Source organism: Salvia hispanica, chromosome 4 (genome assembly GCF_023119035.1).
Source record: "Salvia hispanica cultivar TCC Black 2014 chromosome 4, UniMelb_Shisp_WGS_1.0, whole genome shotgun sequence".
Taxonomy (NCBI): Eukaryota; Viridiplantae; Streptophyta; class Magnoliopsida; order Lamiales; family Lamiaceae; genus Salvia; species Salvia hispanica.
This window is the reverse complement of record NC_062968.1, coordinates 11,977,510-11,993,503: the sequence shown is the minus strand read 5'-3', so window position 1 is coordinate 11,993,503 and position 15,994 is coordinate 11,977,510. Positions and strand designations below refer to the sequence as shown.

The 15,994-nt window shown below is 35.7% G+C and overlaps 2 protein-coding genes and 1 pseudogene across 4 annotated transcripts; all 3 read left to right on the top strand.

Moving 5' to 3' along the window:
- Positions 1 to 345: 345 nt before the first annotated feature.
- Positions 346 to 4,351, top strand: LOC125223382. 3 transcript variants are annotated; one of them, XM_048126508.1, is made up of 9 exons: positions 346 to 491; positions 669 to 887; positions 2,041 to 2,128; positions 2,251 to 2,310; positions 2,872 to 2,934; positions 3,023 to 3,226; positions 3,302 to 3,398; positions 3,508 to 3,725; positions 3,900 to 4,351. In XM_048126508.1, exons 2-9 carry the CDS (start codon positions 772 to 774, stop codon positions 3,990 to 3,992), a joined length of 939 nt encoding a protein of 312 aa, XP_047982465.1. In that variant the 5' UTR covers positions 346 to 491; positions 669 to 771; the 3' UTR covers positions 3,993 to 4,351. The 3 variants fall into 3 exon arrangements, with proteins under 3 accessions (XP_047982465.1, XP_047982467.1, XP_047982466.1); XM_048126510.1 differs by having other exon boundaries at positions 361 to 491; positions 771 to 887; XM_048126509.1 differs by having other exon boundaries at positions 365 to 491; positions 756 to 887.
- Positions 4,352 to 5,252: 901 nt separating this feature from the next.
- LOC125224463 (L-ascorbate oxidase homolog) lies at positions 5,253 to 7,201 on the top strand. The gene has a single exon (XM_048127866.1). The coding sequence runs from the start codon at positions 5,430 to 5,432 to the stop codon at positions 7,119 to 7,121; it is 1,692 nt and encodes a 563-aa protein (XP_047983823.1). The 5' UTR covers positions 5,253 to 5,429; the 3' UTR covers positions 7,122 to 7,201.
- Positions 7,202 to 11,292: 4,091 nt separating this feature from the next.
- LOC125185144 lies at positions 11,293 to 14,701 on the top strand (annotated as a pseudogene).
- The last annotated feature ends 1,293 nt before the right edge of the window (positions 14,702 to 15,994 follow it).

Genomic DNA, 15,994 nt, shown 5'->3' with positions numbered 1-15,994 from the left:
TCAGCGGCAGCGACAACGACAACGACAACCTCTAGCGAGCAAGCTCCTTGCCCCTTATCCGAATCCCCCCTCTAGTTTTCCTGCCGCCGCACCCCCCTCCTTTATGCATTGTCAAGATGCTCTTAATCCACCTAAGTCTTGACAATATAAAGTTTATTTGACAATAGAAAATAATAATAAATTCATAATATTATTTACAATTTTAAATCGTGTAAAAAATAATGTTTTGATAAGTTTCATGATTAACGCTAACTTTTTAATTTATTTTATACCCCCTCAAAAAGGAGAAATAATTAAAACAAAAATAATTCTTCACACACAATTACAAATTAGAAAAAGAAAGGATAAAAAACTAAATTCCGAAAATATAATACTAATTCGGATCTTGGTTCGTTGGTGATAAGGGAAATTGGTGGAAACTGGAAAAGCAATATTCTATCCAACCCAACGTGGCCACTGCAATTACGATTTCGATTTCGATTTTGATTCCGGTGAGAGATTCATCTTATTGATTTCGTACGAGATTTTGACAATTTCCTTTGCATTCCAATCATATTCATGTAACCTAAACGAGTTCAGATCCAACCAGTCACGCAGCGATTTGTCGGATTGCAACCTTTTTTCAGAATCGAAATTGCTAATTTATGTGTTTCTTTTTTGATACATAGCTAGCTGATCACTTCAATCCAACTTAATTGTTCACGCTAGTGAGGGGGTATTGTTATTTGGTGATCCAATCCAATCACGGTGTGTAGTTGTTGGACTTTCAGAATGAGGATGGCGACTTCTTCGTTGGCAATCGTGGCGGCTCTTCTTCTTGCCGTGGCTCAGTTGCCTCTGGGACTCGCTTACTCTCCAGCATTCTTATGGTCGTCTCATCTGAATGGGTAATGATATTTGAAGTTTCTTCTAATCGTCTATGCTATCGTAGCCAACCAATTATTTTGCTATATCTTTGGTAATTAATTGGAAATTCTTAGTTATGGTGTATTCATGACTGATTTGTCTCAGAGTTATTGGAGACTCCCCCTGGAAGTTGATTCATGACCTCTTGGGTAGCATGCTTGATGTTTCAAATCCTACTAATGTTACTTTAGTTTCTCTCTGGGCTTCATTTAAGATAGTTTTTAGATAGATCTTATTAATAAGTTTTTGGAATGATCAGATAGATGATAACCTTATAAGATGTCACTGATGATAAGGTTTTAATAACTAATCTATGATTTGTTACAACATTCATTTGTTTCGTTTGAAGAAAGTTTTATCCCTTACTTTTTAAAAGAGCTTATAAGCTTTTAAATTTATTTTTTTGAGAGTGAAAAAGATCTTAAAAAAGGTACATGGTCACCAAGCACTTTGAGGCGCTTGCAAGCTATTTAACATCACATAATTTGTTCTAAAGAGCTTAAGCTTACCTGTTCATTTGAACACCCTTTTAGAAAGTTGCTAAAAATATACATCCAATGTAGGATGTACGTTGATTTCATATCATGTTTAGGATTAGTGTTTTAGGAGCTTTCATATGATCCTTTAGTGCTTCAATCAGAGTATAATTCAGATCCTCGCCTACTCCTGCTAGATATCATGCCTCCCCTTGATCTTACTGGCCTCTGACTTTGTTCTTCAAGTTCTGCACGTTACAGTATAATGTTCTTACTAAACTAAACTTTATGCAATATTATGAATCTAGGCGCTTCTAGTTTGAAGTTATAGGTATTTGGTCTATTTTTAGTTGTGGGTGGGTAATTCTGATCTTAGTTTGCCATTGTAAATGAACTTCTTGTAGAAGTATCTGTTTTTATGTCAGTTTATCCCGACATATTTAAATGATTTGTAACTGAGCAGATGGAAGATCATGAATTTAGTTAAGTCTGTTTCCATGTCTAATTCTGCTATGCACAAGCTAGTGAAAGTATTTGTTCTTAATTGTTACTCATGACCTTCCAACCCATTCCCTAGTTTTGTGATGATGAGGCCATGGATCTTCTACCAGGAGCTTTTCACACAATATTTATCTAAATTTTTACGAACATGTGGCAGGAATAAAGAAATGGTTGATTATAGAATCCTGGCTCCTAGGGATTTAGCCAAATCTGCAATGACTGAAGGTGGATGGTCGAAATACCTGGTATATGTACATCCTTGATTTATATTTTGATATCAAGTATCTCAGATTGTTTAGAGCACAAGTATGAAAATATAGGTTTCATCATCTGGTGGAAGTATAATTGGTAGTTTCATTGTATGCAGTGCTCAAGCGATGAAGTGCAAGGATCTAATAATTTCGCCTTCCTTTTTATTGGATCAGAGGTATTGATGTTTTTTCTTCTCTCTTTCCTTTTTTCTTTTTCTTTTTCTTTTTCTTTTTCTTTTTCTTTTTCTTTTTCTTTTTTTTTCTTTTTCTTTTTCTTTTTCTTTTTCCTTTTTCCATTTTCCTTTTGATCTATATATGTGATTGGTGTGCAAGAAAATAGTTATGTCTCTTATGCTGATCCTGCTGGGCTGCTCTACACCTCTTCTTTAAAAATCAATATCTCTTTCGAATGGTCAGTATAATGTCATGCTAAATCAAGGAATATAGAATAGCATATCCATGGTAGTATTTCTTAAGAAGGGAATCGGGGATGAGCACATTTACTTGTTGCATATTGTGTAGGGTATATGAAAATTGAAGCTCTTCTTTTCAGAATCCAAGTTGATAAATTCTTGGGTTTGTGATTTGTTGTCCGTCGATACAAATGCATGATGATCCATCCATGATAAGTGGAAAATTAGGGATTTTTCCGAATGAGCTCAAAAACACGTGCAACTCTCATTTCATTAGTATTGTATTATTTCTTAACGCAATTTTTTACATGTCTCTTTATGCAGTTACAATCTCTAGATGTTTCCAGCCCCGCAAAGGCTGATCCAGCACTTATAGACTTGCTTAAGGTTAATTGGTTTTCACTTTAATTTAATAAATAGTTTTAGCATAATATCATTTGAAACATCTTGCTAAATTGTGACTACTTAATGACAGGACTCATTTTCCAACTCCAATTCCTCTGTGGCCTTTCCTTACGTAGTTGCTGGAGAGGAGAAAGTATCCATAGAGAACTCTTTAATTTCAGAGTTTGCTGAAACTTGTCAGCATAATTTTGGAGTCGGTAGAATTGCTTTAGTGGGGTCATGTTCTGTGGATGGTGAAAATTTTGATAAAATAAATGATGTTGGCAAGGTTAACGTAAGTACCACTGACAACCACAAAACTTGAATGTGTTATTTGGTCCTATTTAATGACAGCGTACTTCACTTGTAGGACTACCTGAATTCAAGGATTGAAAAGTTTTCTGACGGGCAAACTGATCTGATTGTCATGTGCCCTGGAGATTCCATGCTTTCGCCAGATTCTGAAAGTATGCCGTGTTAAAAAAGATTATTGTTATTATTATCATTGTTAATGTTATTGTTATTTATGTCGAATCTGTAAAATGGAGTAAACTAACAGGTTGATTGCATATGCAGGAAACATTCTTTCTCAACTACTCAATGCCGTGAGTGAGATGGGTGCAAAATATTCGTTCCTCTACATTTCTGATCCATTTAGATCTGTTGAGTATCACTCGCACATGGGAATAGAAAGGTTCCTTGCTGAAGGTACCATTGGAAATGCCTCATCTAATTCCACTGGCTGTGATGAAGTTTGCCAGATTAAGTCATCTCTTCTGGAGGGACTTCTAGTGGTAAGTAGATTGCATTTGACCCACTCGTTTGAATTTTTTGAAAAAAGTTGGGTACTGAAGCTGGAAAGCTTAGTGTTACTACAATATTCTAGTTTCTACGCTTTTTATTATGTTGGAATATATTGTATAAATAGTATGATGGTTTCAAAGTCTACGGTTTTTGCTATGTTGCAGGGGTTTGTGTTACTTATTATTTTGATATCGGGTCTTTGCTGCATGATGGGAATCGACACTCCTACAAGATTCGAGACTCCCGAAGCATCTTGAGTCAGTTACCTATGAAGGATTTATGTTTTTCTGTAGTGGTGATGATGGTTATCTGCCTGCTATGTAATTTCTTTAACCTCATCCAACTTTTTTTCATTTATGAGTGAACAAGCAACATTCTGCTTGTGCACGCACTTTATAATTATATGAGGGAGTAAGATGAATAATGGAAATGGCTTCCACTTAGCCAGGAGTTTCTCGAGCATGGATTTTTACACTTCCATTTTGCTTCAAATGTGTTGTTATATAATGATAATGCCATTCTATTGCTATTGTAAATGTGTATTTCCTATTTTTGTCGACTTAATTGTATCTCCTTACACTTGTTTGATGTATTTGAGAAACAGAGATTTTCTGTCCGGTGTGTTTAATTTCAGGAAAGTATATTTGAAATCATAGTTTAATATTTTACGCAGCTTGTTCGGTAGATAAATCTTTAGCGTGGATTTAAAAATTTGCATGGTTAAATTTGAGTTCGTTTTGATTAAAAGTTTGTGCCCCACAGGGTTGAAACTATCCATGCATAACAAGTAAACTAGCTATATGTATTTTTAAAAAGCTGTCATGCTTAATGGTTATCATCTGGGATTTTTTGGGTTTTTATGTTGGTATGTCAAAAGGGGATCATGGAAAATTATCCTTTAATTTTAAAATGTGCTTAAAGTGATCAAATTCAAACTCTAAGACAAGCACAAGAGGTGGAAGACTAAACTTTTAGGGACGGGTGAAATAAAAGCGAATTTTTTTGGGTGGCAGACAAAAGAAAAATATGTACTCCCTTCATCCATAAAAATAAGGACATTTTCCATTTTGGATGTCCCATAAAAATATCTTCTTCTATTTTGGCAATTTCTCTCTCTCTAATAGGATATATCCCATTCTTCACTCATAATAATATAATTACTTTTTTTCTTATCTTTCTATTACTACTTTACTTACTAATTGTATATTACTTCTGGTGCCGGAACGAGTAGCATATAAAGTTGATGCGTAATGAAATTACAAGGCATGGTGAGTTAGTCAATAAAAACAAGCACAAAATAAATGTACATTTCTATTAAGGAGACGTAGCATGTAATAGATGATGATTTAATTATTAGTAGAGAAAATAGTAGATATACATAATTAAGATGAGAGGTGTAGGTAAGAGAACAATTGTGGCAACGCGAGATTTGTGGAGAACATTAAGAGATGGTGGGAATAGCGCAAACCAAGGCTTGCTGTGGTTGTGTTGCAATTCATCTCTTGTATAAAAGGCCTCACACAAATGGGATAATACCCCACCACCATTCCAACCTCTCTTGCTAGAAGAAGTTTCACCTTCTTCTAGGTAAACCCAACGCTAGCTTACCCATTTACATATATCCCAGATATATACATTCATGTAAGCTAGTCGTAAAAAAACAAAAAAAAAAAAAAAAAAAAAGTAGGGGTTGAATGAGGGTGCAAAATAAAGGCATAACAATGTTGTCCAAGAAGATAATTTCTTTGGCACTAGTTATGTGTTTGTGGGCAGGGACATTGGCCGAGGACCCTTACATCTTTTTGGAATGGAAAGTCGAGTATGGGAACATCTCCCCTCTCGGCGTCCCCCAACAAGGCATCCTTATAAACGGCCAATTTCCCGGCCCCATGATCAACTGCACCTCCAATAACAACATCGTCGTCAACGTCTTCAACCACCTTGACGAGCCCTTCCTCCTCACCTGGTCCGGCGTCCAACAGAGGAAGAACTCGTGGCAGGACGGCACCCTCGGCACCATGTGCCCCATCATGCCCGGCCGCAACTACACCTACAAGTTCCAGGTCAAGGACCAGATCGGCTCCTACTTTTACTACCCCACCACAGCCCTCCACAAGGCCGCTGGCGGCATGGGCATGCTGAGGATACAGAGCCGCGACCTCATCCCCGTCCCTTTCGACACCCCTGCTGAGGAGTTCGACGTCCTCCTCGGGGACTGGTACAACAAAAACCACAAGGCTCTTAAGGCCACATTGGATAGCGGGAGAAGCATCGGCCTGCCTGATGGCATCCAGATTAATGGAAACTCGGGTAAGGTTAGCGATGATAACGCGAAACGCATGTTCACGATGGAGGCCGGTAAAACCTACAGATACAGAGTGTGCAATGTTGGATTGAGGACCTCTGTTAACTTCAGATTCCAGGGGCACTCAATGAAGCTTGTGGAAGTAGAAGGCTCACATACGGTTCAAAACGCGTACGATTCGCTCGACCTTCATGTCGGCCAGTGCTTGTCTGTCCTGGTCACTGCTGACCAGGAGCCCAAAGACTACTACTTGGTTGCCTCAAGCAGATTCTCCAAGAAAAAACTTCAAGCTGTCGTAACTATCGGTTACGCCAACGGGAAGGCCCCGGCCTCACCAGAGCTCCCACTGCCTCCTCCAGACAACACGGCCGGTGTTGCTTGGTCGATCAACCAGTTCCGCTCATTCAGGTGGAACTTGACCGCCAGCGCAGCACGGCCCAACCCTCAGGGCTCGTACCACTACGGAAAGATCAACATCACCCGCACGCTGAAGCTGGCTAACTCGCGGTACCAGGTGGGCGGGAAGCTGAGGTTTGGCATCAACGGGGTATCGCACGTGGAAGGGCAGACGCCTCTGAAGCTGGCCGAGTACTTCGGACTGGCAGAGAAGGTGTTCCAGTACAATCTGGTCAAGGATGAAGTGCCAACAGACAAGACGAAGGTGACCGAGGCTCCCAGTGTTGTGAACGCGACATTCAGGAACTTTGTGGAGATCATCTTCGAGAACGAGGAGAACAGCATCCAGACATGGCATTTGGACGGACACTCGTTTTTCGGAGTGGCTGTGGAGGCCGGGAAGTGGACGCCGGAGAAGAGGAAGAATTACAATCTGTTGGACGCGGTGAGCAGGCACACGGTGCAGGTGTACCCGAAGTCGTGGGCGGCGGTGATGACAACACTGGACAATGCAGGTATGTGGAGTTTAAGGTCGATGATGCAAGAGAGGGCTTATTTGGGGCAACAGCTCTACTTCAGTGTTCTATCTCCTGAACGCTCATTGAGGGATGAGTACAACCTTCCTGAAACACAACAAGTGTGTGGAATCGTCCAAAATCTGCCTAAGCCTGCTCCATATGTTTGAAACACCTTTAATTGTTGGTGTGGTTGATCATGGAATCACAAACTTTGGTCTTAATTTAATGCCTAATCATCATTTTCTTATTTACTACGCACATACTAATTATCAAAAACGAAACTTATCCAAATGAATATGTTCATCTTCACAAAAATTCCAACATAATGACGTTTTGACTGTGAAATGAAACAATAAAACAAATGTTCATATTGAGAAACTTCCCCTCCAACATTTGTTTTCCCTGGAGTTAGGTGCAAATATCTTAGAGCAATGTTCTTATTAAACAAACATTTACTACATCTGCCAGATACGATGCAAAAACTGCATCCATCTATATTGAGCAAAACAGCATAATAATTATCAATAATAGCAATATCACATGGTATGATGGTATACAAGACCTTAATTTTGGATCAAATGTATATTGTACTCAAGAAAAACATAATTTGGTCAGTTGTGCTTTTAAAGAGATTGCAAATTCGATTGTGATGTAAAATTGACAAGAATGATGTTTGTGTCCAGTGTTGTTATATCAATACTTCCTCCGTTTCATAGTAGTGGAGTCATTTCTCTTTTTAGTAAAAATCAAAACATTTCTTTTTACTTATTTTATTTTGTCTTTATCTCTCCACCTTTTTCACTTCCTACTTTATTATTCATTTACTTAATCCACTTAACACAATTTTTCTTAAATCTACGTGCCGGAAAGAAATGTCTCCACTAATATAAAACAGACGGAGTACATTATATATTAAGGGAGTGTGTGGTCAATTCCAGGGGTGATCATTCGATTTTGTTTACCTAAATTGAATCGAATCAAAAACTGAATTTTCCAAAATTTGAAACTAAACCAAATCAAATAATCAAAAAATCAAAATCTGAACTTCGAAAACTGATCCGAACTGAAAATCAAAACTATATACTAATATCCGAAATTGCAAAAAATGAAAATCCAAAAAATTGGAAAACCCATAACATCCATCAAACAACGCAAATATCACATATCCAACCATCAAACAACAATTATAAAATAGCAAATCCATGAATAAAATGATATCAATTGCCGGCGGAAAATAATAAAACTCAGATAAAGTTCGTGATATTATTTGTCAATTTTAAAGTTCGTGGGAAAAATCCAACTTTTAAAAAATTCCATAATGGTAGAGGTCAATTGACAGAAGCCCTTAAACTTGTCCAACCTAGGATTTGAGTACCTGACAAATCAAACAACACTTCTAATTCTCTTTACAGAAGATTCAATCTCTTTCAAGCCAACTTGTACTAAATTCAATATATGATTAATGCGCATATGGTTACTTCCCTCTTTTGACTAATAGCTTCTTTCAATTATACTAATGCAACATCGTTCGACGAAACATTATCAACGATAACAATGAACATATTATCAATTCCCCGATCGTTTAAGCATTCGTCTATTTCTCATCCAATGTCTCTACACTCATGACTAGAAATTGGACCAAAATTGATATCTTTAATTTATTTACTTTTCTTAAATTATTTAAAAAAAACGTTTTACTCATATATAAGTGACAAAAACATACTCACGTATCCGAATCATTTAATCCTTATGTCCAAATTTCAAATAATATAGGCGTCCATGGTCCATTCAATAAATGATTTAATGATACACACCAAGTTTGAATTGAACACTTTGTTAATATTTGAGTAACATTGAATTCAACACTTTGAGCATCAATATTTGACCGTTCCTTATAACTATAAGGTGTTCGTTTACTGAAAAAAGATTGAATCAAATCTATTAAAAATCCACTGCAACCCTTGACTTAAGTATAATTGATATCTAGTTTACTCAAATAAGACAAATCAAGAATGCAAAATAATTACTACTGTGTATTTCATATTTAGTACTATTCAAGGTTGTAAGATATTAGTAGTACATAATTTACAAGTGTATTGGTTTTTGAAAAACGATTTTACATGTATATATATTGCAAGTCGTTTACTTTTTCTGAATTTAAATTTTACTATACGAACAAGATCTTATAAAATCGAATGTAAAATGTAAAGTTTTTTTGTATGTGGATGTTCCAACTCCTAATTAAATAGCTTATTAACTCGCGTAATCTAAGTTTTTAATACTATACACTTGAGATAAATTTGATTAATTATAACTATTTTCACGTTCAATAAAGTCTCAAGTTATCAACGGCGTTTAGAAGAGGAAATGTTTTTCCCATTGTGCTCTAATTTTTAACAATCAAGTCAACTTTTGTTCCGCCAAGATTAAATTATTTCCAAAGATGATTAAAGTCCGAAAATGATTTTCTTTGAATATTAACGTTTTCTTCATTAGTATAGTCCAGCTCCTATTATTATATTATAATTAATTGGACTGTTTTTATTACTCCTACTTAGGGCTGCTAATTAATATTTGTAATCATTTAATTAGCACACTACCTTACCTATCTACTAATCTTCTCAATTGGCTATCTATTTATGTAATTAGTGATGCTAACTGGTTGTTTACGAGTAGTACAAACTTAAATAGGTAATAAAAATTGAAGAAACATTGTTTAACTGATTTTAATCGCTATGACCCACACAAACACACTCTCTTTACATTTGAAATGACACAGAGAACCAGAAATTCAGAATTTGGATTCTTGAATTAATTGGAGTCATTTATGGAATTTGGTAAACCCAACCTACTTGGGAAATGTGTATTTTGCAGTATTATATTTTATTATTTGGTAGCAAGGATTCCGTGTACATATAATGGCATATTACATGCCTCGATATTCTCCAAAATTTGTTCAATGAGATTTAATAAAAGAACCATTCACGTTACAAATTAAATAATCTAATCTCTTCCGATAATTAGGTCTATTAAATTATAACACCGAGTATATATAATTGCAACGAGTTTGGAACATGGAAGTTACATTAAAATATCAAGTAATCAATAAATTATTCTGACTTGCGCAGTGAAGCAAATTGGCTTCTAATTTGTGCCACCGAAAAATGGTGTTTCTCCTCAATTATTTATTTATTTTACTCTTATCAATATTTTTATTTCATTTTCTCATTTAATTTGGCACGAAATAAAAAGTAATAACAGCTCATGAATATTTAAAACAACCACATAGTCACTGACTCACTAGTCATAATTATACTACTAAATTAATAATATTATGAAATATAATTAATATTGAAAAACGAGAATATAAACCCGTGATGCACTGTGACATAATTTAAAATTGCTATAATATCACCATCGTTTTTAGTGAAAAAAAATAAACAAGTAATTTCAGACTTTGACTTGCCTTCACGACAAAACTAGTATTTCAAATGAAAGGGTATCAAGGAAACAAATTCCATGAATTTTTGCATTTCTTGAAAATTTCATCTCATTTTTTTGGAGGGATTATCTCCAATTAATTTAAAACAACAATAGAAAAGAAGTGGAGTATTGTATAATGTAAATGTGTACTCAGGGGAATAAAAGAACTAACCGAAGATATAATAATCTATAAGAATTTATCTTATCTGTAATAAATATATTTAAATTTATAAAAATTATAATAAGAAAATACTTCACTATGGAAGGCCACGAATTGTAGTAAAATACTCATTTTGTCTCATTGCCACATTGTTCATTACTCATCACCAATTTACAGCTTTGATCTTCGCAGATTATTAAATGAATTTTAGACTGTAGTTCATAATTTGCAAAACTCATACTACTAGTGCTCTTACACCTAAACTCAAATATAGTAATCTGCCCAAAAATAATTATATTTCCATAAACTTCAATCCAAGTGTAAATAACATAATATTGTGATTTAAAACATTGGTAATAAATTGTACAAGACAAATTTTCCATTAATATCTATGGTGAATGTTGTATTTATACAATCTGTATGTACCCGAATAAGTTAAATCATGTCATTTTCATTTTAATCTTCACTTATTTAAATTAGCGCCGCACAGTTAATGAATTGAATACTACAATCTCCTCCACCTTCCTCTCTCCCTCTCTCTCTAACATTTAAATTTGATTGTACAGATTCAACTCGGAAATTACAGTGTTGATTGCTATATATGTTCAAGGTTTCTTCTCATAAACAGGTTTAAAAAAAAGCGCAGCTTTTTCCATTTTCCACTGCTTCCTTTGCGATTGAGCCTTTGGTAAACCATGGCTCTAAACTTGATGTCTCCAGCAGTATCAAGACACTGTCTTTCTTGGATTCCTCCAAATTGAGTTACAAGCCTATCAATCCTCTCAAGTTTCAAGGTATGGTTCTAACCCAAGAAGTTTTAATCTTTTTTGGTTTTGGTCTGGTGGGATTTTGAACTAGTGTTTTTTTTATCTCTTTTAATATTATTGATTATGAGGTTGGTATTTGTTTGGGATAAGAAAAATTTGTGTAGTATAGCTGGTTACTATTTCTTTCCTTTCTTTTTTCATTTGTGGAGGTGTTGTATGATTTGTATCAGTTGGTATTTGCAATTCTTGGTTTAAATATTCATAGTTAAGCATCCAATTCCAAAGGTAATTGTTGATTCATTTTAGTCGATTCCCATTTGTGGAGAATGATTTTTGATGATGATGTATTCTTGTGCTATTTTTGACTTGTTACATCCGCCGAAGATTCCCTTTTGTTAATTGCTGTGTGTGTCATCTTCACATGTTGGGAGATATACTTTACAGGTATATGTTGTTTGTTATTCGAATTATAGAAGATTCTGTTTGATTTTTTTTTTTTTTTTCTTCAGGAGTGGATTTGCTTTCCAGAAGGAAGGATAGTAGATGCACTGCCTCAAAGAGAGTCCACTGCGCCGGCACATCCGCTCCCCCTCCGGCTTGGCCGGGCCGAGCTGTTCGAGCCTGGTCATGTGACTTGGGAGGCGAAGCCCATTTCGATTTATTGGATCCACTGGCTCCATTGGAACTCAGGTGAATATATTTGCTATGTTGTGTTTGAGACTGTCTGGAAATTCAATACATTAACCGACGTTGTTTGAGTTGCTATGCTTTGCTTATATCCAGATGATGGCTCTGTTGGTTATTGAAGTGTGACTTTTAAATTGTCATAAATCCAACTCATTTGTTTATTTACTTGTTAGCATCAGCTGTAGTGTGGACTTCTTCTTGCTTTTGATAAGGCCTGTGATTGGTTTCTTATTAGCTGACTTTACTCTTTGCAGGCTCGACATAGTTGCTGAAAATCTGATAAATAAATCATCAGCACTTGCTGGTTCAAACGTCACCCTTCTTGCTGATCAGGTGATTTAAGCGATAGTTTACTTTCGTGAAAAAATTCTAAGCTTACGGCTTAACCTGCTAAATTTGTGAAATTAGGATGTTAAAAAATAGATGTCATTTGGTTGTCCAATGACTCATCCTCATCTTGCAGGTGAGGGCTTTCAAACCCAAATTAGTATCTGTTAGAGATGAGTCTAAATTGGTTAGTGAGCTCAAAGGCTTTGGCTGATGTTGAAGACAAACGAAATCATTCCGGGAAACGGGGAATGGTCGAGGTTAGTGCATATATATATGCTCTATAGCTGCTAGTGATAATGGTAGATGTAATTTGTTCCACCTCTTTATTTTTGACATGTTCAGGTTACCGCGACATCCAGATGCTGTTACTGTCGTCACAGGAATTATTGGATGTGCAGGCTTGAAGGTAATCTTCGATGCCACTGTCTAGAATTATATCATCCTCTTTATTATTCTTTCTAGATTATGTGAAGCATGGTTTTACCTTTAACCAGTACTGTTCTAATTATCTTAATAAATGTTGTATATCTTTATCTTAAAATTCAATATCTTCTGTTTATTGGAATAATAATCAGAAATCTGATCTGCTCTGATTTTCAGCCGGCGGTGGCTGCCATAGAAGCTGGAAAAGACATAGCTTTGGTAATAAAGAGACACTGATTGCTGGAGGACCTTTACGTCCTTCCTCTTGCAAAAGCATAGCGTCAAGATTCTTCCTGCAGATTCTGAACACTCTGCTATATTTCAGGTACGTTTAAAAAGGTGGCTGAACTACACGATGTTACCAGAATAATTTAGTAGCCAGCTCAGAATTTGGAGTGGAAGTCTTCGTAATCATACTCATTTTGCCTTATGGGTATATTAAGCCCTCTTAACCAATTATAAGGGCTGATGAGAAATGATTGTTTTATCTTGCAGTGCATCCAAGGCCTGCCAGAAGGTGCTTTGAAAGCCGTATAATTTTGACTGCATCGATTGGTGCTTTTAGGTATTGTAATTTGTTACACGAAATACAGTACTATTGTTTAGAAATTCTTCCATCCATGGATTTAGCTAATATAACTAGACAAATCTAATGTTATGCATCCAAGCATAAACTTAAAGTTCTTCCTCATGTAAACTCATCCAAGTCTTATTACCTGTTTATGGTTTGGTACTTTTCATGCTTGATTCTGTTTTGCAGTTCTATTGTGCTATAATGCTGAGATTACTGTTGATGATAGGGATTTGCGGTTGAGAAATTGAAAAGAGAAGTTAAAGTAGCTGATGCTCTAAAGCATCTAACTGGAATATGGGAAAGAAAATCACAGTAGACTCTGCAACCCTGTTTAACAAGGTAGATTTTTTCTTTCGATGTGTAGGCTTATCCTTGCTTGACTAAGTGCGTAAATATGCGATAAGCTATCTTTTAAGAAAGCTTTGATCGAGTCTAGATCTGCTAGCAACAAGACTAATCGGATGATTTTCATGTTGTCAGGGTCTAGAAGTTATAGAAGCTCTCACTATTTGTTTGGGGCGAATATGATGACATTGAGATTGTTATTCATCTCAATCTATCATACATTCGATGATTGAAACACAGGTAGAAATTCGTCTTCTTGCTCACTGCCCAAGTTCTTGTTACAGATGCTTCAACTACTTTTTATCTGCTGCATATTCTAAGTACAGTCGAGAGCACTCTTCCACATCTTACGTCTATCTTTTCAGGATTCATCATGCTAGCGCAATTAGGATGGCCCACGACATACGTCTACTATTCTCTACACCTTATCGTGGCCGAAAGAATCTACTGCTCCGAGATCACATGGCCTCGCCTCAACCTGTGCAAGTAACTACAGCACGTTTTTAAGTAACAGCTGTTGAAAATTCATATTTTCTTACTCAAGTACTAACTACCTTCCTATTGTAGTGTTGACCTAACATTCAAGAAGCCGACAATGTCAAATACCCGTCGATGGATCTAGCTTATGCTGCTGGGCGAGCAGGAGGCCTGTGACCGAGTTCTTAGATGCAGCCAACGAGAAAGCAGTTGAAATGTTCATCGACGAAGTGAAAGTACTTCAATCCACATTCAAAAACGGCTGGCTTAGATTTTCTTGTCCTCGATTCAAAACTTCATCTAATGATTATACGTTTTTGTCTGTTTCAGAATTGGTTACCTTGACATATTCAAAGGTTGTGGGCCTGACATGCGACAAGCATCGAAGAGCAGGAATGGTGTCATCGCCTTCGTTGGAGGAGATCGTCCCTACGACCTGTGGGGCACGTGAGTACGCAGCTGAGGTGCAGCTCGGCCGGATTGAGTCCTGCTCTTGTCTGAGAGGTTGATGAGTATTTGATCATCAACCAAACTTGTTCAATTTTATTTCCTTTTTGTTCTGTTTATCCCACTTCTTGGTTTGAGGGTAATCATTTATCATGAAAAGAAAGGAATCATGTGACAAAATGACCATGAAATAGATCAAAAGAAAATGGCATGATTTTGATATTCATCAGTGTAAATTTGATGAGCAATGTTTCACAGTTTTCCTTTCTGAAAGTAATAATTTGTGTGACAGTAAGAAATAAAATTTTAAAGATATATGAATATAATTTATTAGGTTTCGATTTTATTGGGTATAAAAGTGTCAAGTTATATTAGGACATCTTATTGGTTTAGATTTAGATGAATATACTGCTCCCTCCGTCCCAAGGAAGATGACCCATTAAGCCGTGGCAGAGTTTTATCTGAAACTTTATTTTGTATATTAAGTGAGAGAGTAAAGTAAGAGAGAATAAAGTAGAGATAAAGGGATTTAGTTTTAAGTAATGAGTCACGTCTTGATTGGAATGACCAAAGGAAAGTGGGTAAATGCTTGATGGGACGGAGGGAGTACTTAATTTTGATTAGTTGGGATGAAGGAGTAGTATTTAACTCAACGTATTATCGGTTTTAGGCTTTAAGCAACATTTACCTATGTACTTATTTGAAGGAAAAAAAACCATAAATAGATTATGTAAATTATATACTCCCTTGGTCCCATTTTAGAAGTATCAGTTTTCCCATTTTAGTCTATCCAATTTTAGTATCTTAGAATATTTCATAGATAGTAATAGATCTCACATTCCACTCACATTTTAATACTCCATAAAATTAATATACAAAAATAAAATTACATTCTTTTTTTATCAATTTTCTTTTACATTTCTTGCTGCCGAATTCAATTAGAACTCACAAAATGTGATGCGAGAGCATAATTATTTTGATTGTTATTAAAATAAATTACAATCTTCATATGTATGTAAGTAATTGATAGGAAACGGGGCTGTGGAAAAAGAGCAAAAGATGATTAGATTCTACTTATCCTTTTCCCATTTTCGTAAGACTTGTCAAAACATATGTTAAAGAGACATAGCTGAATGATAATTTTCCTCTAATAAGACCTTTTAAATGGTGAATGATTCATTTCAAATATGATATTTAGAGCGCATGAAAGCCTGATGTTCTTTCCGGCATGTTAGGGATTATCAAATTTGATATAATTAAAATTAAAATTGTGAAATTAACACATCTGTATTGTGATTAAGATGCTATATGCCTTATAATACCTACATAACCTATCAGATAAATCAT